A 22,481-nucleotide genomic window follows, 5' to 3' on the forward strand; every position below is an offset into this window, starting at 1 on the left:
TCGGTTCGTCTCGGCCCGGCCGTCACCGGCCCGCCTGGCCCTCACGCTGAACTGTCCCACACCCTCGGCGCTGACCTCTGTCCTCGCTGACCTCTGTCCCCGCCAGGCAGCGCTAGGCGAGCGCCGAGCGCGGAGGCGGCCTGGGCGGGGGAGCTCGGCCCATTGGCAGCCGGAGGGCGCCTGCGCACGGGGTGGCCCCAGCCCACTTCACCCTCCCCCGCTCGCCCGCCCGCCCGTCGCGGCGTGTGTCAGACATGGAGCGGCCGCCGGCAGCTGCCACCGGCTCCCGGGCAGCACCGGCCGCATTAGCGCCACTACCACCAGCACGCAGGGGAGGCGGCAGCGGCGGCGCGCCAGTCGGCAACGCATCGCGCCCCTGGGCGCAGTGACAGCGCCCCCCGCCGGCCCCCGCCTCCCTCCGCCGCCGCCGCCGCCTGTGATGCTCAGTGAGTAGCGGGGAGTGGGGACCGGCGCGAAGCTGCGGCCCGAGGGCCGCACGGGGCTCGGGTAGGGGATCGCGGGCGAGGACCGGCGCCAGCGGGCCGACAGCGGGAGCGAGCCCCGGGCGTCCCGCCGAGCCGCCTCGTGGCGGAGGCCCGCAGGCCAGGCCCAGCCCGGTCAGAGGCTCCCGGGAGGCTGGCGGGCCCCGGGGGAAGGGCCTCGGGCACGGACGCGGCCCCTGGGGGCAGCCGCGGGTAAGGGTAGGGCCGGGCTGCTTCGCAGCTCCCGGAGGTAGTGGGGTGGGCTTTTCTCGTGGTGTTCTTTTTCCTCCCTTGAAGAAGTGCGTGGGTTTAATTAGCTGCCTCTTGCCGCACTGCCTCTCTTCCCTTCGCTTTTCCCTGTGTCTGTTTAACTCTTACGGAGCGGGATCTCGTGCTTTCGCGTCCTTTCGGCGTCCCACCCGCAGCACTGCTCGGGCATCGGCGGCCCGGGACGCCTTTGGAACGGGCTGGGGGCGCCGCAGGGCTCTGGGCGTGGGTCCTCGTGGGGTTTCTCTTCGCGGGGCCTACCGGTGAGCGGCGCTTGGTCCGGCAACACGATTCGCTCTGAGCACGGTTAGGTGGTGGAGGCTGAAGGCATGAGGTCGTGTGTGATAGGCAGAGGAGTCCTGTCCAGGTAGCACAGTGGAGGTGAAACGAGTGAAGCACAGTGTTTGGCTCTATCTTCACGGGTGAAAAAAAACCCAACATAGCAGAATGGGCAAAAGCTTTTCTGAGTTGCAGCCACCGCACATATAGGGTGACCTTATTGCTGTCTACAACTACCTGAAGGGAGGTTGTGGCCAGGAGGAGGTTGCTCTCTTCTCTCAGGTGGCCAGCACCAGAACGAGAGGACACAGCCTCAGGCTGTGCCAGGGGAAATTTAGGCTGGAGGTGAGGAGAAAGTTCTTCACTGAGAGAGTCATTGGACACTGGAATGGGCTGCCCGGGGAGGTGGTGGAGTCGCCGTCCCTGGGGCACTTCAGGGCAGGATTGGACGTGGCACTTGGTGCCATGGTCTAGCCTTGAGCTCTGTGGTAAAGGGTTGGACTTGATCTGTGAGGTCTCTTCCAATCCTAATAATACTGTGATATAAAGTCCCTCTCCTCTAGCTTCACAGTTACCTTTGTATACATTTATCTTCGCTTATCCTGATCTGTAAATCTTACACTAATGACACAGAATTAAAATTTAGGTGATTTAGTGTTGCTAGACTCCAAATTTTACCTGTAGCGTTAAGAGAGAAAAGATGATACTTCTCTGTCCAACACTGAGGACTGAGACAGTTTTTGGTAGAGAACATTCAAAATGTGCTTTTGTGGGTTGTTTTACTGGTTTGGTTGTTTGTTTTTTTTAAGATAGCTTGTCCTCTGTTCTTCTCTGATGCTCGCAGGTCTCTCCTTGGCCTGCTGAAAGGAGTACAGGAACGCCGTATTTCTGATGCTGGTTTTCAAGCTCTTTTTTGCCTGTCTGTATCAGGAACATTTCAAGGCCACGGATTCTGCCTAAACCTGTACTCAAGATGTAGCACAGGCAGGAAATTAATTTCCAAGTGCTTAGTAAACAGCTTATTTCCAGCTTTTCAAGGAAAGAAGAACTTCAGTGTATCTGGTTCCTCAAAAAATGAACCCAATACTTTTTTTTTTCATGCTCTGTTTTTTTCACGTTACAGGAAGATGCTGCAATGTAACTGTGCAGACTCCTGATGTGATTTTTCTTCTCTCTTAATTTATTTCACATAGCAGTAAAAATAGTTCAGGGCATTAGTATTTATTATTCTCTCTGAGAAGAATGAGGCAGCTAGGGCTTCTGATTGTTTCCAGCTTTCTGCAGGCATGGACAGGGATCTCTATATGCTTTCAGTTTGTTTAGTATTTTGGAGGTTATCTTCAGTGGTGGGAGCCTAGAGTCTTAAAACTGATTGGAGGTTAAAATGACAGGCTTCTCCTTTTCTGCCTTTAAATTGTGCATCCTTGACCTGTTGTGAACTGACTCGGTTTGAACCCAGCTAAAGACATCTTGGCAGGCCATACTTATGTTTATTTTATGACATACTCTATTTCTGAGGGCTTGATAAACAGTATCGGTAGAACTACTGGGTTTGCTCTTCCTGCACTGTTTATGAATGCTTTCCCTGCCCCTGAGATGTTGCTCTCTGTAATGCTGAGGGTCAAGTATAAAGGCAAAATAAATGAAGAAACCTGAAATGAAGGTAGGGATGACAGTGTGTTTGACAACAGGTGTTTCTTGGTGGATACATTTCTTGTAAGGTAGCTCCTGTTTGGAGTAACGAAAGAGATCTCCTTGAGATACCACTTGTAACACTCACTGTGGTGACTGCTGGAAGAATTATACCAGGCATATGATGGGAGCAAGAAACTGTACAGGGTGTGTAAAGCAGCTGCAAACATGAACTTGCTAGCCATGACCAAGGAAACTGGGACTTCCCTGTTATCTCCGAAGCTCTGAAAAAGCTTGGACTGGAATCATCTGCTTTTTTTCCAGGCCTTTCTCTGCTTCTGCTGAAATGTCCATTCCTGATACTAGAATTTGAGACTGCTGGGTAGCATACTGCTTTTTTTTGGCTGTTATTTCAAACTGAGTGTTTTCTCTCTGCTTGTTCAGCAGCTGGAAAAAAATATCACAGTGCTCCTCTTGTTTGTCATTGTCATTTCAAAAGATCTCTGGAGTTGTGCATCTTTTGCACACCAGTTGTCAGTTTCTCTGATCCATTACAAGCTTATGAGGAATTATCTGTACATGTGTATTGTGCCATAATGAATAAGGGTTTTCTCACCAAGTCTAATCTAGCACAAACTGATCCCATAATTGAAGCAGAAAAGTATGGATGAGGATATTTCTAGGTGCTTTCTCTTTGCAGTTGAGCTACACACCTGAGGCTGGTTTGCACAGCTGTGACTGGCTAAATAATTTCAAAAACACTTAGTGGAATCTGTTCCATGCTGTTGTGGGAACAAAGTTCTTTTGGATTATAAGACAAATAGAACAATCTAGATGCAAACTCTCCAAAAGCATTTCTAGACCCAAAATAAGCATCTATAAGAGCACCTCAAATATAATTAAGTTGCTACCTTAACTTTATCTGTGTGTCAGACTTTGCAGAGGTGTTAGAGTGGACCTGTGCGTGTTGCCTGTATGTGAGTGCATGCTGCTGGCTGAAATAGCGACGGGTAACAAAGTGCATTCTGAAGCTCAGCTAAGAGTAATTCTTAGGAAGGTGGTTAAGATGTTGGTCTGTCCCTGCCTCCACCCTTGATCATGGTCTTCATTAGAATTCTGTCTTTTCTAGTTCTGCACAGCAGATAAAGTCTCAGATATGATTTCCTTAATTGCAAGGAAGATGAAAAGAAACCTTGCTTTTGGAGTAGAAAAAGTTGTGGTTGAAGCTCTTGATTTTAATAGGTCTATCTGGAAATGCTTTAAAAGCTTCATACTTGTTGATGCTCCTTCCCCACACTCAACAGGTATTTCACCTGTGAGAACAAAAGGAAATACTTACAAGATTATTTTTTTTGCCAAAGCATGAGTGCAATTCCATGTATCTGTTTGAAGTAACTTGCTGAAGCCTGGCATCCCACCCCACTTGGAACTTCGTAGAGAGCTTATTGTGCTAACAACAGGGATAAACACTGAAGTGTGAGTGGCTATTAGAAAAGGCTTATTTGTAATCATATTTTTAAAGTAGACTTTTTGTTAGAAATATGATTCTTTTGAGGAGGAGGACATCTCTGTCTCTCTGTGAAGTTGTGTTTAATCATATTTAGCTGCTCCAACCAGAAACCTTGTCTAATTGTAAAGCACATGCAGGTAAATGGTAGTGGGCTGTAAGGTGTAGAACTATCTTGAGGTAGGCTTTACCTGTCCTGGTAGAATAAAATTATTACTTAGTTCTACTTTATTTAAAATCTTTTAGATTATCTGAACTTCTTTGCAATAGCCATTGATTTTTACACAGGCTTGGTGACAATCAGGAACTATTTGAACAGCAAGAAAGCAATTGCATTCATATAACCAAGGTTTTTAGCTTTTAGCCCCTGGCTTGTAATCAATTATTGGGCTCTCTTTGGTTTTGAGATACTACCAAGTAGTGTTAGTGAAGATGGCTTTCAAAATTTGTACAAAGTAAACTTCAAAGTTTTTGGGGGGGTTCTTGGTTTGTTTGGGTTTTTGTCATTTATTTGACTTCCCTGTAAGAAAACTTAAAAAGGCAGAAGGCCCTGCTTTTGTTTTAACTTCCCTGATTATTTTATTTTTTGGGTTGTTTTTGTTTTTCCTGGGGACTTACTTGACTGAATAGCTGAAAGTCTGAATATAACCAGCTCTTGCTTCTTGAATTCACCAAATAGGTATGGGAATTAAAGTCTTATGATCTGAAGTTTCCTTGTTCATGCATTATATTGCTCATGCTCTTGACTATTCTGGAATTCTTTTCTTGGCTTATCAAGCAGAGAGATCAGACAATGACACCATCCCACACTGCTACTGCCCAAAAGCAAGGTGGAGAAACATTCCCTTTTTGTCAGTTACTTTTAGGAAAAACAAACAGGGAAAATCACTTCACTATTGCAGATTTAGTCCATAATTCTCAAAAGTATTCTTGATTCCTTGCTGAAATAAGTTGAATTGAGAAAAATACCTTCATGGATCTGATTCAGAGTGTCTAGAATACTAGGAAGCAAACACATAAAGATTTTGTTTCGTAGTTCAAGTAACAAAATTGTTTGATTTCAGCAATGCCAATACTGAGCCCTTTTGATATAGCTATTTTGTGTGCTGATCTCAGGGAACACCTACACAACAAGAGCTTCATCGTTTCTTTCTTTCTTTTTTGAGGTCATGAAACGTGTACGCACAGAACAGATTCAGATGGCAGTGTCCTGCTACCTCAAGCGTCGTCAGTATGTGGACTCAGAAGGTCCCCTAAAACAAGGGCTGAGGCTGTGTCAGACTGCTGAAGAGATGGCAGCTAATCTCACAGGTAACCCTGATGTGTTCCTTGTGTATTTCTTGGCAGAGTTGTGACAAGTGTATGTATACTGCTAACTACTTGAATTTTACTTGATTTACATATGGGCAGCTCTCCTTTTGGAATAAAAAAAATTTCCCAGTGTGAAGTTGGCATTTGTTATGAACTTGTAAAGCTCAAACTTGTATGAAGAATGAAAATGGGGATGAATGTGTAAAACAGTGAGATTCACAGTCAGTGAAACCTGCTGAAATATCAGGTCAGGATAGTGGGAAATGCATACGCTGTATTTCAAAGACACAGTCTGTTGACTGATAATGCTTTGGGACAGAAGAACCTAGGTGAGGAGTTAAGTAGAAACAAGAAAATCTATTGTACCTTTGTACTCAAGGAGAACTATATCATGTGAAATGGCTGTTCCTTTCTCTGGCCTAGTCAGCTTTCTAGTTGTGAAAGCTCCACTATGTCACTAGAGATATAAAAAAAAAACCCACCCAAAACCCAAACAGACTTGAGTGAGTAAGAGTTTATTTCCCTGTGTGCCTTTTCTCACCTTTCTTAAAGACTTCTGAATTCTGCTGTGCTACTTACTTCTCAAATCGTGTCTGTGACAGTCTTCATTGTTATTATTATTGTTGTTATAACAAACTATGCTACTGCTTGACTGCATACAGATATTGAAAAGATGCCAACCATGTGGAGGTTATGAACACTAAAGAGAAAATACTAGGTTGGTCTTGGAGTGAAAGTGTAAAGATAAAGTGTTTTCTGTTAAAGCTGCTGAGAACTGTGACAGTCTTCCAGAGTAAGTCTGCTGGACGTCTTAGTTACTTGTGATCAATCTTGATTTGACAAAACATTAGTTGCTGCATAGCTCTGTGCTTGTGGCTAGATAAGATTGGATGCCCAAGTAGCTCTTTCCACTTCTAGATTATTTTGTCATAGTTAAAATCCAAAGATGTGTGACTTGTGGTTAAATGTCCAGGCTGACTCTCTCACAGACCTGAAGGGATTTAGGTAATATTTTGTTATTAGTTACATCTTCTTAGTACTCATTGCTTCCCTACTGTTTTCAGAAGAGCCTTCAGAATGAAACTAAAATGCTGAATTGTTCTTGGTTTTATGTGGGAGGTGGTTAGGAAGGAGTCAGTCTTGAAGTAAGATTATAACTTAGGACCAACCATACAAGGAAGACATGAGTATCTGATGTAGGAGAAATTAATTGGGTTACAAAACCTTGCATTCTCATATGACATCACTTAGGAAAAAAATGTTTCAGTAGGGAGTGTGAATGAGTGTGGTTGAGTTTCATCTTTTCACCAATCTTTCACCAAATATTGTAACTAAATTCCTTTTTACAACTCTGTGTCCTTTTGTCAGTGCAAGGATTTTGTGGCTAGGGATTCAGAACTTAGTCATCAGTTTTCATTAGAATGGAAAATGGTCTGCTCTCAAGTATTCAGCTGCTTACTACGTCTTGTCAAATACACTCATAGTACGCTGTCAGTGAGTATGCTGCAGTTCCATGAATGACTGTTGGAAAAGAAAACCCTAAATTGTCCTTGTTCTGATAAGAGGCTGAAAATACTGCTGCAGTCATCTTAGTTTTGCCAGCACGGTCTAGTTGATTGGGTGGGGCTGGGTGATAAGTTGGACTGGATGATCTCAGAGGTCTCTTCCAACCTTAGCTGAATAATAACCTCACCCTATTTTTAAAGCCTATGTTGCTTTATTTTGCTGTAAGATATTGTTTTCTCCAAAGATATTTTCACATGTTCCTTAATAAAACTCAGCATTCTTTGTTCAGCTCTTTTGTTTGACTTCTAAATTAACCAGCCTGTATAAAAGGGAGAGTTGCTTACTTCTGTCTTCAATTCTGTGATTTCTTCTTTTACAGTGAAGTGTTCTCTGTGTTTTGGTTTTAAATAGTTTTGTTTACTAGTTTTACCTCAGCATTTCTTTTCATCACCTTTCAGAGTCCTTTTCCATTGCTTCATAAACTTGCCATATCTGTACAGCTGTTTTCACAGAATCATAGAGCAGCCAAGGTTGGAAGGGACCTTGAAAGATCATTGGTCCAACCTTCCATGGGAAAGGGAACCCAGATGACACAATCTAGCACCCCATCTGATCACATCTGCAGTAAAATGCAGCCCAGATTTTCCCTGTGACTGTCCTATATTTGTGTAGAAAACTAGAAGAATAATGACAGAATGAGTGACTAAGGAACAGGTTCCTCTAATATTGCCCAGAGTACTAGTACATAGGACTTTCTGAAGGAATATTAAAATGATGTCATCACACTTATGTAAAAGGAGTCAGCTGTGGTTAAACACTGTTCACAGTTAGCTGGAAGTAATGCTATTCATTGCCGGCACACAAGACCTGTAGAATACTGTCCATGTCTTCCAGTTAGGAGTGAGTGAGCAGAGGTTTCCAGCAGATTTTCTTATGGCCTTTGGGGAAGGTGAAGAAGAAACTATAGTAGATATATTGATATAATAGAAGGACCAGGCCAGTGGTGCATTTCCACCAGGAGAACAATATGCCTGAAAATTTACTCTTACTTTGGAATCGGTCGAGCTCTTGATCCTTTTTGTTATTCTGGTTGGTATAATGTCTTGAAAGGAAAAAAAATAGAATTTGAACTTCTTTTAACTGTCTGGTATGTAGAGTTCACTTAGTATTTTCTTGATGAGAACAAGCACTGGCATCGTTACTGAAACAGTAGGGCATAATGATTGCCCAGTCAGACATCGCTTCCAAAGGTGATGTTCCTCTTTTTGGAATTAACTTTCTCTGCATTAAGTAACTAAAATAGGTGGCATGGAGGAAGTACCTTATAAAGCCAAGGTCAGTAAGTTGTGCTTGCATGGCATGAGCAAGGTGACAAGTCATTCTCATTCCTGCTGAAATGAGGCCACCAGAATGCTGCAAAGAACTGACCTGGCAGTTGGACTGGATCTCTTTAGGTCACTTCTAACCCCTAACAACCTGTGATCCCATGACCCTTGTATGTAACTCTGTGATACAGTATAAAAGACAGGCCCTGATATTGCTGTTTTTCTTTGCTTTTACAGTTAATACTATGGGTGGCATTGAAAATTGTCTCTAAGCATTTTTAGTTGCTATATCTGCAGCTTACTTTCTCATGCCAAATACTGATTATAATGAATCTTTGGTCTGAATAGCAGACGTTTTTTGCTGTACCTGTTAAGTAATACCAGTAAGTGAGCCTGGAGTTCTTACCAGCTTTGAGTTTCTGAAGCAGCCAAACTGTAAAAAGTGCAGTGTGTTTTTCAAGTGTAATCTTTCAGTAAGTCACTTGTTTATTTCTAAACTGATTTGAGAGAGATATGGGGATTGTCTCTGGAAGCCCCATTTTTTTTCCCTATAAAGGGATGATGAGCATAGCTCTACTTTCTGTTTTCAGTGCTGAATTCTGCTTGCCCTGAAGAGTTGCTAAATGCACCTCCTGTATTTCCATGAGCTCCTGGAAGATAGACTGTGTCTTGAGAGAGAGGGCAAAGTAGCAACAGGCTGACAGTATACCATGTGCTGATCTCTTCCTAAGTAGAAGTATTGAGATGAGCTGGAGGCTGGCCTATCTCTTCAGCACGTGAACATTTGGTGATGTTTATAGACTTCCAAAGCTGTCAGTTGTGCTTCTGTACGTGAGCCAAATGCTATAAATCAAAAACTCAGTAATGGGAAGGTGAAGAGAAAGGACGGAAATCAGGGGAGCAGAGAAGTCTAAAAGAAGTTAGAAGTTGAAAGTGGAAGTAATAAAAATAGGTTTTGTAGAGGGGAAGATAACTATTGAAAAAAGACAGTAAAGGAAAACAGTGAAACTACTTGTCATTCTTTGGTTTCCTTAGAGCAGATAAACGTGTGACTTAGTTTCGTAACTTCTGTTTATAATCGCCAGTGTTTGTATATGCTTAGGGTGTGTTGGCCTGTAAACTTGTGCAAAGTTCTCTGGTGGATTCTGAGAGGTTAGAAGAGCAAAGGTTTGGTGCCAGAGAACAACCCTTTCTAAGCAGTTAAGAACCACTTTCACCAAAGTTGCCATTTGTTCTCAGGAGACCATAACAACTGGGTTTGTGGTCAGATACTAGCTGCCCTTTAACTTAAAATACTCAGAGAGCAGGACACATTTAAGAATTGTTAAGTGTTTTCTTACAGGTTCAGTGTGTTTTCACATCCAGGACACTGATAAATTATGATTTTCACTTGTTTGTTGTAAATTATCACTGGGACAAGGAATTTGAAACTCTGAAGTAGTGTCACTGCAGACCTTTGTTTGGTAGGTCCTGCTGAAAAAGAAGCTGTGTTTTGGACAAACTTAGAGATTGCTTATCTTTTGCAAGTTAAAAATAGTACAACCACTGAATATCTTGTAAAACTTACAAGGGATGTGTGATGATGTTACTCTAAATTTCTTCAGAGCTTAAGGTTGCATATGAAAACTTAGAAATGACTTCTAGGGGAGAGCAGCTTGCTGAGATTTTAAGGTTTATTGTTTTTTAAGCTTTCAGTATATTTACTCATGATCTGTCTAGTTTGTTAATGCTGCATTTTGATGCTTCAGACTTGTCATCTCTGGGCAGTTTTAAAGATGATATGTCATTTTGGTCATAGGTTTTACAAGAAGCTTTGTTTCCAGGCGTACAGACAAACTCCTCAAATCCCAGTTTAATTTTTACTTACTTTATTTCACAGTCCAATCTGAATCTGGTTGTGCCAATGTTGTGTCTGCAGCTCCCTGCCTGGCAGAGCCACAGCAATACGAAGTACAATTTGGACGATTACGCAATTTTCTCACAGGTAAATATCGGGAAGCAAGGAAGGAAGAGGAAAGTAGCTGAAATGAGCGTAGTTCTGTTCTGTCTTCTAGGTGTTTTAATTTTACTCATGACTGGTTTGTTTTAAAGGGAGAATTTGCTACCTTAAATTTATCTGTACTGGCTTTAAGACTGAAGGGATGTGGCAAACAGTTTAAAATTTCTCATTCTGTGGTGTGATGCAGAAGACAACTAGGGTGTCTTTTTGGTCATAACTCTTAAATGAATTTTTTAAGGTATTCCTGGGAACATCCCCAGGAATTCCCCACGTTAGGGAATGAGCCCTAAATGTGGGAAGAAGAAAGCAGGTAGGATTTTTAGAAAACAGCACTAAGGAAAAGTGAGATTGCCACTCTTCCCATCTTTGGGCACATGTTCATTTGTCCAGTGAAGGGATGTGATGTCAGTGTGTGTAACACTGGGATTAATACTCCTTGTAGTTGCTGACAGGAGCAGGAAGGAGGCCAGTGAAAGCAGAAAGCAGTGAAATGTTATTACCCTTGCTATCCACAGTAGTGCAACACTATTGCACATTAGTGTCATTTTTGTTGGAGGTAAATCATTTTGCTTTGATAGATTCTTGAAGTATGATTATTCTGTTCAGTGCCTTAAATACTGCTTGGGGAAATGCTGAGCTTGGTTTTGTTCTTCAGATTGACTGGTTTAATTTTTTTCATCCTTCTTGCATGGTTTTGATTTCTTTAATATAAAAATTGATGGTTTTGCAGGGGAGTTAACTTGCTAGCCGGCAAGTTAACATTGCCCGTTTCAGAGATGCTGAGAAGTAGGCAGGGGACTAGGACCACTGAGTACTTAAGGAATGACTCTAGAAGTCTCAAATTCAACCAGCTGCTCAAAGAAGGGCAAGATCAGAGTATGATCAAGTTGCTCCAGGCCTTATCCAGAGAGGTTTTGAAAATCAGAAAGTGTGGACACTGCCACACCTCTGGGCCCCAGCTGCAGGGCTGAACAGTTTGGTGAGCATTTATTTTAATCGCCTTGTGTCCCATCCTTTCACTGAGCACCTCTGAGAAGAGACTGGCTCCTTTTCCTCCCTAATGGAGGGCACTGAAGGCAGCAGCTGGATACCTACTCAGTCTTCTCCAGGCTAGACAGACCTGTCTCCCATAACCTCGTTTCAAGGATTCCTAGGGAGCATTTTGTTTCTCCCTGGGTTTGTTAACTTATCCCTTCCCTTTTTCTCTCAATTGTGGAATTAGGACCTCCCCCTTATTGCATTTCTGGTCTAGAACACCTGCTGGCTGCTTAGAGCTTTTACTCTGTGGAGACCCCTGCTTTCACTGGCTTTGGCCCAGTTTCAGTGGGAAAGTAATGCCTAAATAAGCTAATAGGTGTGTATACACTGCACACATGCTCTGTAGTTATACAGAAATGGGAGACAGATGCAGTATGGACCAGAGAAAGTAAAAAAGAGTGATCAGCGGGAAGGGGGGAAAAAAGAGTATGAATTGTTGAGTAGTAAGAAGGAAGAAAAGCTGAAAAGAAGCAATCCTGTTAGAGATCAGTAGTGCCTGTTTTGTTTCAGTAATTTAAGCTATTCAGCCCTTTGCTAACTCAGTGTGGTCCTGTATGCTGCCATGGTGCTCTACAGCAGGGCTCCATTACTTAGAGCTCCTTGCAGCCAGCTGAATGTGGGAGGAAAACAGTCCAGAGAAGCTGGTGGAGGGGTGGAGCTGTTGCACAGATCAGTCAGCAAGGTACAGAACTGCCTAATCGGGAGTTCGTTACACTGTGTACTAGGAATTACTGCTGGGATTTGCCTTGGCAGAGTGAGGGGGAGAGAGAGAGAGAGAGAAACAGCGCATGTGAACATGCACAGAAATAAAACAAGAGCACTGCATATTGCAGTACGTTTTGGAAACCAGCTTCCTTTCCCCTGGAGACAAGTCAGCTCTGTCCAAAGCAAGTTATTTTGAAGCTGAGAGGGGGGGAAAAAAGCTGCCAAAGTTTAGGCAAACACAAGCTGGATAAATAACTTTGACTTGGACTAAATACTATTTTAAATATATTGAGTAAATGTTAAGGTCCATTTATTGGATTAAAAAACACCAGGTTTTCTTCTTAAACAGGAAAATTCAGCCATTGTGTTTTAGGAGGCAATATTTTAATTGTTGGCCCACACCTAAAAAGTGTTTTCAGTTCCCTAGATTTTGTTATTACCGGTATACCCTCAAGATGACAGAAGAGGTCCACTTAGATGTGATGTGCCAACAGAAGCCTCCTCTTGCATGCTCTCTGATGCCACTGTCAAGACTTTTTGCAGTAATTTTCTTTGCTCTGCTTTATTCTCCATGAAGAGTTGAAAAATCACTCAAAGTTTGTTGCTGTTTTTTATACAGATTCAGATTCTCAGCACAGCCATGAAGTGATGCCTCTTCTGTATCCCCTTTTCGTCTACCTCCATCTGAACATGGTCCAGAACGGCCTAAAAAGCACAGTGGACAGTTTCTACAGCCGCTTCCATGGCATGTTCTTGCAGAATGCCAGCCAGAAGGATATCATTGAACAGTTGCAGACTACCATGACTATTCAAGATATCCTGTCCAACTTGAAGCTTCGGGCTTTTCTGGACAACAAGTATGTCATCCGCCTTCAAGAGGACAGCTACAACTACCTTCTTCGCTACCTCCAAAGTGACAACAACAATGCCCTGTGCAAAGTCTTGACCTTGCACATTCACCTGGATGTGCAGCCTGCGAAGAGGACTGACTACCAGCTCTATGCTGGTGGGAGCTCCTCACGCAATGAGAGCAATGGCCTGGAACCCAGTGATGTGCCAGCTTCCATTCTGCAGAACGAGGCAGCACTGGATTTACTGCAGGACAGTATTAAACGTGTCAAGGATGGGCCCCCTTCCTTAACAACCATCTGTTTCTATGCCTTCTATAACACGGAGCAGTTGCTGAACACTGCAGAGATTTCACCAAATAGCAAGCTGCTTGCTGCTGGATTTGATAATTCGTGTGTGAAGCTGTGGAGCCTGCGTTCCAGGAAGCTGAAATCTGAGCCCCACCTCGTTGATGTGTCCCACATCCGTTTGGCTTGTGACATCCTGGATGAGGAGGTCTGGATACCCCTTTTTTCCCACTCCTACCCTTTCTGCTGACCTATTGTAGGCATGCATTGTGAAGTATCTAGTAATGTCTCAGGAGATTGCTTGGCTGGTCTGCAACTTGTTTGCTAGAATGCCCAAATTTTATACCATACTCTTATCCTTGTTCTTTCCTGCAGTGGCTGTAAGTGCTGCACTAAGGTGCAGTGAGTTTGTGTGAGGATCATAGTTTGTTAGTCCTAGGTGCTGAGTTCCCTCTTGCAGCTGTCCTTGAATAAATGACAGTACACAGGCATCCTGGTAAGGACAGGTGACCTGAGAAAGCTCCCTTGCCTGAGGAACAGGGAGCCTTTTTATAGATGGGAAGATGAAACAAGGAGATGCAGGCAGTAAAAACACTCTGTAGTGAAGGAAAACTAGAAAGTGACTCAGAGCAAGCAGGCAGAATGGTGGCAAAAAGGGGAGAGATGCAGGAAGAGGAAAATAGAGAAAAAGTAAGGAAAGAACTAAGAGACTGGTCTGAAACCTCAGAAAGGAAGAGGCATGCCCAAGTGCAAAATTGTATTTTAAGACTCAACTGCAGGTGAAGAGTTATCATGGAAAAAAAGTGCAAAATGTCTGTGTTAAGGAATGCAGTGTAGAAACTTCAGAGGCTTCCCACTCTGGAGCGCTGGAGGAAAGGAGAGAGATGTGTGCCTTCACATGCCAGGCTAGATAGCATCTTCCAGTTTACTTTTTGGGCTTTTTCGTCTTCAAGCCACATTTTTCCTCCCCTCTGCCACAGCTACCTATATGGCATTTTTAGATATTCAGAATTTGTGATGACTCTTTGTTTAATCACTCTTCTCTTGAAGGGAGGAGAGAAAAAAAGTGTCTCATTTGTTCATCTGTTGAGCACTTAGCAAGTGAAACACCCTTTTTCTGCTGTTTTTCTTCTCATTAAAAATACCTAGTGGCAGAGTTTTGTTTATTTTGGAAGAGTGCAGAGAGCTTGGTGTATGTATGCAGAGATTTGTGATTCCTGCTTTGTTAGTCAGCTTGAGAACTAGAGGCAGGCATCGAGGTGAGATAGTACAGCAGGCATAGGCACTGCTTCTCAGGTTAACCCTTTCTGCAGAGTGAGCAGGTAAGTGAGTCACACTAGTTCAAGATGGAGCTATGGACTTATTTTCATTATAAGCTGCTAGAGTTCATAGGACATCTGACTGTGGTTTGCCTGTTATAGAAAACACATGTCAATAACCTTCAACAAGGGAGAATTTCTCTAGTAAAGCAGCAGGTCAATTCTTTTCGCTCCAGAAAAACAGGAGTGTTGTATGTATGTTTTTTTGGCATGTAGGCACATATTTGGATATTGTATGTATATTACCAAACAGCCATGGAAGCTTGAGTACAAATGGCACTTGTTGGCTATTTGATATTTTGTGTATCATGTGCTGTGGTATTCGTGCGTAGGTCTGTAACCAAAAACTGGTCAAAGACCAGCACAGATCAGAGCCAGCATTGCCATGAATAACTTCCACCACTGACAGAACAAGTAGTGACCTGATCAGGAGTTCAAAGTTAAGGGAGAATACCAGCCTGAACATACTGCTGTTTGCATGTCTCAATTGCAAATGAAAGCCAGCTATTTGACTACAAAGGAAATAAATTCCAGTGTGCAGGAGCAAACATTAAGTGAAAATACACAGGTGTGTGTATATATATGTTTTAGAGATGAGATTGAAACTTGGCAAAAATGTTAAGAGACTTTTTTTCTAGTACATGCAAAACCTTTGTGTCACTAAGGTCAAGATCATCTCCTAGGTGCAGCTCTAGTGAATTTTGCTCAGTATAATACCCTGGTGCACTTCACTAGTGCTGTCTTCTTTCTTGGCACAGGGGAGGCTTACTATTCTATTTTCTTTTATAGTAGCATCTCACAAATGCCACTTTTTAGTCTCTCTTACTTGAGGTCCAGTATAAAAATGTAGGTTTGCAGCTCTGCAAATGGATGTATTTGTCTCTTCGCAACTTTGGCTTGCTCATCACTGGTACTACCAATACCATGGTCTAGCCTTGAGCTCTGTGGTGAAGGGTTGGACTTGATGATCTGTGAGGTCTCTTCCAACCTTGGTGATATTGTAATACTCAGTTTGCGCCACAAAAGTGGCAGCCTTTTAATTTAGTGAAGAAGAAGAGTTGACACCAGTCAGCTCTGCTCCTAAGACTCTGACTTTAAGCAGTAGTAGTCCATCAAATGGTAATGAGCAGGAATGATGCTGACATCTTGGTGGATGATAGATGGGAGGGAGCACTAATAAATGCCCTGCAAAGAAAGCCATGGAATCTGCTCCCTCCTCTTTCCCCACTAGGAGGAGATCCTTTCTGTAGGCAGATAAGAGATCTTCCCTTTTGACATTTTAAGAGCACTACAGGATGAGAAAGATGACAACACTGAGGAAGACCTCTTAATAATTAAAAAAAACCCAAAACACAAAGGTAGGGAGGAGTATGAGATGTCTTTTTGGTTTGGCCTTTTTTTGAGGCTATTACTGCATTTTGAGGCTCACTCATTCCCTTGAAGTTTATGATAGGTAGGGGATCAAGATAATTTTTGTGAGTGAGGTAATTGTTTGCTGCTTACAAGGTTAAATACATCAGCAGTAATTTTTTGGGGGGATCCAGATAACTGCATGCAAAAATCCTTTACAGATTTAAGTAATAGTTTAGCAGCTATGCAGTTTGTGCCTAGGTATATCATTTGGAAGGTGTCCTGTGTAACAAAGTATGCTAACATTTTGTTCTTTTCAGTTTCTTATTTTTATGTTATACTGATATAATGCTGTAATTTATACTTGCTCACTAAGATTTCATGCTTACTGTTGAAGTTATTTTTGAAGCTTATTTTAGTAGTATTGATTGTCCAGTTTTATTACTAAAATCTAGTTTGATAATTCTTCTTTTCAAAATGGATAGTTCAAATAATAAAAGATAACTTGTAGTGTGTGTTTGTATGTATTTTGTAGATTAAAATAGGCTTTTATAACTGAACTCCTTGTCCAACAAAATGCAAATTGTTCATGCTACCCTGCAGTAGCAACCACCTGAAAAGGTGCTAATAGATATCTGTCTAGTTCTCAGCACATTCAGTGTGTGAAATTTGAGTCCTGAAAAAGTACTACAAAGACAGATTTCCTGCCTTCCTGCTGATTTGTAACACAGGTTGCAACCATTCTATAGCTGCTGCTAATGCTCACCTATGTGGTAGTAGCCATGAGATGCATGGAAGAGTATGCTTGATCTGACCAAGAAATTAATCTTGGGTTCTGCAAGGCAGTAATTTAGTGGCTGCACTCCCAGTTGCTTTGTTAGTGTGCTCAGGTTGACTGGATAGAGAGGAAATGGAAAAACTTAGAGACTCGGGAAGGTTACAGGTATGCTGTTTGTAGGAGGCTGTAACAGCAGGGTGCAGTTGTTATGCTAAGTGGGTGTCAAACAGAAGTCAAAGATAATATTTGCTGCCTGTGACCATACATGAGTGTGTGTTTGCATGCTGCAGAAGGCATTGCCAAGTAAGCTGCTTCTGTAAGAGAAAAAGAGCATGTGTTTGCTTTCAGCATAAAGTTAAGTACCTGGACATGCAGAATTTACAGAAACTATGGGTAACTTGAATGGGTGTCCACTGGTAACTTGTCAGGAAACTTGGGGTTATAATTAAATACTAGCAAATGCTGCAGGTATCAGCATCTCTCCTTTAATGTGGTAACATAGCCTAGAGATTCTGTGGATTCCAGCAAGCAATGTGCTATCTGAAGTAGAAAAGGCAATTTGAGGAAGAGCAGGGCTTTGCATGCTACAGCTTGCAATTTTTCTCTGCCTCAGCTCCTTAGTAGAGATGAAGTTGGCTCTCAGCCACCTCTTAAAACTTCCATGGGCACTGACTACTCTGAAGAGAATTAGCATTTCTAAACATGGTTTGCTGTCTAGTGCTTAAAAACACTTTGGAGATGGAGAAAGACAGTGAGCCAAATTGGAGTTTGCTCATCTCTGATGTAAGATTTCAAGAACTTTCAGTGCTATTGCTAAGCCTGAAGCAAAACTGTGGGTCTTGAGGTCAGAGGGATGTGAGACATTGCATCAGCTGAGAAAGCTGCCTGGAGCATGCTAACTTTTGCAGGTCAGCAGCAGACTAGCACCCCTAGGGAACAGGGCTTCCTCCTGTTGCAGGAAGTGCTTTTTCTGCAGGAAACAGGTCAGTTTGCAATGATAAAAGTTAAAGGGGTGGCTTACAAACAAGACAGTGTTGTGTTGAATTTGACATGCAAAGATTGTCCATGGATGAGTGTTACTGATTCAGTACTGAGGAAAAGTGTCTACCTGACAGCCCGTAGCCTTTGAGTGTTGAGCAGTGCTCCTTGAGTATGCTTTCAGTCTTACCTTTCCTTGGGAGAGTCTTTTAGCTCACTGAACAGTCTTTAAACGAGAGGGCCTTTACTCTGTGACTCTAGTATTTGATTTGAAGATTTACAGAATACAGAGATTTCCAGTGCCATTCTCTTTGAATGGACCTAAATAAGCTGCGTACATTTGCTATTCTTAAAGGTTCTTGAAGGACAAGGGTGTGAAAGCATTGTAATGGAGCTTGCATGGAGAAGTAGATAATATGGCTTTACTGGGTTTCTGTTCACATGATGGGGCTAAGAAGGAATGTTCATGAGACAGCTTGTCAAACATTGTCTTTCCATCTCCTGCATTTTAAGATGTAATGTGTTTCTTTTTCTCTGCTGTGAGATTCGTTTCCAGTAATGACCACACCAAAACAGCAGGTGCCAGGATCTGCTTCAACATCTTAGCCAAAACTTTAGTGGAACATGAACAAGGACTAAGTAGGTTTTAGCAAGCAGAAAAACGTTATAAAATACTTTTTCCTATTTGCATGTAGCCCCAGGTTAAGGTGCCTTCTGGAGTGAGGATGAGGCTACCCAAAATGAAGATAAAACCTTTTATGTAACATTCTTATCTCACCATCTCTTTCTGCATGTACTTAGATGTAGAAAATGCAATGTTTCTGATTCAGGACTAGCAATGTTTCTGATTCAGGACTAGCAATGTTTCTGATTCAGGACTGCACAAAATGTGCCACATTTAAAATACCTGCTGTATTAACACCTGCCCTTTTTCCTCACAGAGGTTCCTGTATTTGTTGAACCAATAAACATGCCTGCCTTTTGTGTTTCTTTTTTCCTTCTTCCTAATCAGGAAGAAGAGGATGACAGTGCAGGCACAGAAATGAAGATCCTGAGAGGACACTGTGGACCTGTGTACAGCACGAGGTTCCTTTCAGACAGTTCGGGACTCCTATCTTGTTCTGAGGACATGTCTATCAGATACTGGGACCTCGGAAGTTTTACAAACACTGTGTTGTACCAAGGACATGCCTATCCTGTCTGGGATTTGGACATTAGCCCCTGCAGTCTGTACTTCGCCAGTGGTTCCCATGATCGCACTGCAAGGCTCTGGTCATTTGATCGGACATACCCACTGCGAATATATGCAGGCCATTTGGCAGATGTAGACTGTGTCAAGTTCCACCCCAATTCCAACTACTTAGCCACAGGCTCCACAGACAAAACTGTGCGCTTGTGGAGCACTCAGCAAGGCAACTCCGTACGTCTTTTCACCGGGCACCGTGGTCCTGTGTTAGCGCTTGCGTTTTCTCCCAATGGTAAGTACCTGGCGTCAGCAGGTGAAGACCAGCGGCTAAAGCTGTGGGACTTAGCATCAGGAACACTTTACAAAGAACTGAGGGGTCACACGGACAACATAACCAGCCTTACTTTTAGCCCCGACAGCAGTTTGATTGCTTCGGCTTCAATGGACAATTCAGTCCGTGTCTGGGACATTCGGAACACTTACTGCAATGCCCCTGCAGATGGGTCTTCCAGTGAACTGGTTGGTGTATATACTGGACAAATGAATAATGTACTGAGCGTACAGTTTATGGCCTGTAATCTTCTTCTAGTGACTGGAATTGCACAAGAAAATCAGGAACATTAATTATTTTTTTTCTTAGGGAAAGGGATAGGTGTACTGAATGCAAGAGTCCATTGCAAGATGATTACTGACTGTGAAACACTTCTTTTCCTCTGCCCCCTTGAAAAGCATGTTCATTCAGAGTGATGCAAATGCTTTAAAACGTCTTGCCCACAAAAAGGTCCTTGCTGTTCACAGAATCAGAATCACAGAAAACATATGGTTGGAAGAGACTTCAAATCATCCAGTCCAGCCCAGCACTGAAGGGTCAACACTAAACCATGTCCCTAAACACCAGGTCCACACACTGCTTAAACACCTACGTGGGGTAGTGAGTTCACCACTGCCCTGGACAGACCATTCCATTGTTTGACAACCCTCCCTGTGAACAAATACTTCCTAACATCCAGCCTGAACCTCTCCTGGGGCAGTATGAAACCATTTCCTCTAGCCCTTTTGCTTGCCACCAAGGAGAAGAGAGGCTGTCCCCCTCTTGGTCCCAACCTCCCTTCAGGTAGATGCACAGGGTGATGAGGTCTCGGCCTCCTCTTCTCCACGCTGAACAACCCCAGCTCCCTCAGACACTCCTCCTAAGCTATGTTCTCCAGGCCCTACATGAACCTTGTTGCACTTATCTGAACATGCCCCAGAACCACAATGTCCCTCTTGTAGTGAGGAGCCTAGAACTGAACACAACACTTGAGACATGGCCTCAACAGTGTTGAGTACAGGGGGATGATCACCTCCCTGTTCCCACTGGCCAGTGTTTCTAACCACACATCCTCAAGTCTGTAGCTTGCCATGGGGTTGTAGTGACCCAGGTGGAGGATGTGGCACTTGACCATGTTAAACTTCATACAGTTAGCCTTGACCCATCTAACCTGTCCAAGTCCCACTGCAAAGCCTTCCTACCCTCTAGCAGATCAACACAGCCACTCAGCTTGGTGTCACTGCAAATTTACTGAGGGTGCACTCAATCTCCTCATCCAGATCACTGACCGAGATATTAAAGAGGACAGGCCTCAGTACTGAACCCTGGGGGGACGCCACAAGTATCTGGGCACCAGCCAGACTTAACTCCATTCACCACCTCTCTTTGGGCCTGGCCATTAAGCCAGTTTTTTATCCAGTGCAGAATGCACTTACCCAAGCCTTGTGGCCTGAGTATCTGAAGGAGGATGCTGTGCGAGACAGAGTCAAAGGCTTTACTAAAGTCCAGGTAGGCAATGACCATGGCATTTTCCTCATTACTAAACAGGTCACCTTGTAGGAGGTCAGATTAGTCAGACAGGACCTGCCTTTTTTAAAGCCCTGTTGACTGGGCCTGATTGCCTGGTTGTCTTCTAAGTGATGTGTGATGGCACTCAGGATGACCTGCTCTATGACCTTTCCTGACAGTGAGGTCAGACCAACAGGCCTGTAGTTCTCTGGATCATCCTTCCAGCCCTTGTAAAAAACCTAAAAATTGAATCTAGGAAAAAAAAAACAACAAAAAAAACCCATAATAAAACAGAGGAGAAGAGCCAAGGTTAGCCTCAAGGTGGTAGAGACCTTCAAGAAGTCAAGGTTGACCCTTCTAAGGTGGTTGAGGAGCCAAACTTGGCTCTTCCAAGGTAATGGAAATCATAAAGGAGGCAAGATAGACCCATTCAAGGTGTTAGAAACAATCAGGGAGCCAAGTTTATTGAACAGGATAAGGGAAAGAGTGATGAAAATGTGTATAGATTCTAGTTTTATGCTTGTAGGGATGGGGAGACCAAAAGCCTGGTCCAGACAAGTGAAACTGCCAACCAGATAAGCTGCCTGTACTTAGATATCCTGCATTGATTAATGGGCACATCTTACCTACTGTTAACTGAGGCTTAAGTGTGTGGATGACTACTGACCCATTGTTTTCATTTTGGTTTTGTTTAACTGGTTTCACATAGGACCATCATTTAAAGACCCTTCTATTAAAAGAACATTATGTTTTCTACAGTGACAGTGGTCCTAAATATTGCAGCTCCCTATAGCACTTCTGGAATATTTTGGACTATCTAGGTAGTAAATACCATCTTTGTTTTAGTAAGGAGATGTGAATCTGACCTCTCTGCAGACCATTGCCATTTGAGTTTGGTTCTGGGTATTAGCTGTGGTGTTTGTGTTTATGTTCCATTAATTAGGAATCTTTCTGAATCTGGTTGCACTGTGTTTCAAGGATGGGAAGACAGGGAGGAAACAGTGGTGGCTTGAAGGGTAATAAACGCCTTGCCTGGAGGGAGGGCACAACAGAACTAAAGCAGCTGACTTTGGACTGCTAATGGAAATGAGGCATGTCACTACTGCACCTCACAGAAGTACTTCCATAAATGGGATTTGGCAGCCTAGGGAGAGGAGGATGAGGAGAGAGACACACACACAAAGTGACATGGGAAATAGTATTACTAAATTATTGTGTGTACACAGAGGCAGCTCTGCCAGTTTGGGATTTTTCTTAAAATGTTCCAATATCAATTTCATGAACACTTTGTGAGATAAATCATCAGCATTTACAACAAGGATCTGCAGAAAAAGCACGTTCTAGTTTGTTGTTTGGAGAGATTAAATATTTCTGCTTTCTGGAAAGAGTTATTTTGTATTTTGTTTTCTATTAAAAGCATTTAGTTTAAAAAATAATTGTTTGGTCCCTTCCTGGGAAATTTGCTCTGGCTTGCATGGGAAGGAAGGGGGCAGGATCATGCTGTTTCTGTGCTGTTCAATAGGAGCCCTTGGAGGCACAATTTGGTGGTCTTGCTCACTTGGTGTATGGTATTTTGGAATCCTCCTGCTTGCTTTTCACAGAGCTGACATGGCAGGTCACAGAGCAGGGTACTGACACAGTTTTGTAGGTTAGCTGAAATCATGTGGAAGATCTAGGTACCTCCTGAGATTGACACTGCACCAAAAGGCCTCCTTATGTAGTGCTGCATGACCTTCATTGTGTGCTCTGATGTTCTAAAGTACCTCTGTAGAGCAGAGGCACAATCCTAATGTCTCCTAGACAAGCTGTTGGTATTAAGAGAGAATTTTCTTCAGCTTCCCTCGCATCTTCTGGACTTTTTCTT

At 43.0% G+C, this 22,481-nt stretch overlaps 1 protein-coding gene across 2 annotated transcripts; it reads left to right on the top strand.

Annotated features, from left to right (window-relative positions):
- The first annotated feature begins 199 nt into the window (after positions 1–199).
- Positions 200–22,053, top strand: TAF5L (TATA-box binding protein associated factor 5 like). Of its 2 annotated transcripts, none has more exons than XM_064158509.1 (5): positions 200–446; positions 5,334–5,478; positions 10,189–10,293; positions 12,671–13,395; positions 18,625–22,053. In XM_064158509.1, exons 2-5 carry the CDS (start codon positions 5,337–5,339, stop codon positions 19,420–19,422), a joined length of 1,770 nt encoding a protein of 589 aa, XP_064014579.1. In that variant the 5' UTR covers positions 200–446; positions 5,334–5,336; the 3' UTR covers positions 19,423–22,053. The 2 variants fall into 2 exon arrangements, with proteins under 2 accessions (XP_064014579.1, XP_064014580.1); XM_064158510.1 differs by lacking the exon at positions 200–446 and adding an exon at positions 3,787–4,136.
- The last annotated feature ends 428 nt before the right edge of the window (positions 22,054–22,481 follow it).

This window comes from Pogoniulus pusillus, chromosome 18 (genome assembly GCF_015220805.1).
Source record: "Pogoniulus pusillus isolate bPogPus1 chromosome 18, bPogPus1.pri, whole genome shotgun sequence".
NCBI lineage: Eukaryota > Metazoa > Chordata > Aves > Piciformes > Lybiidae > Pogoniulus > Pogoniulus pusillus.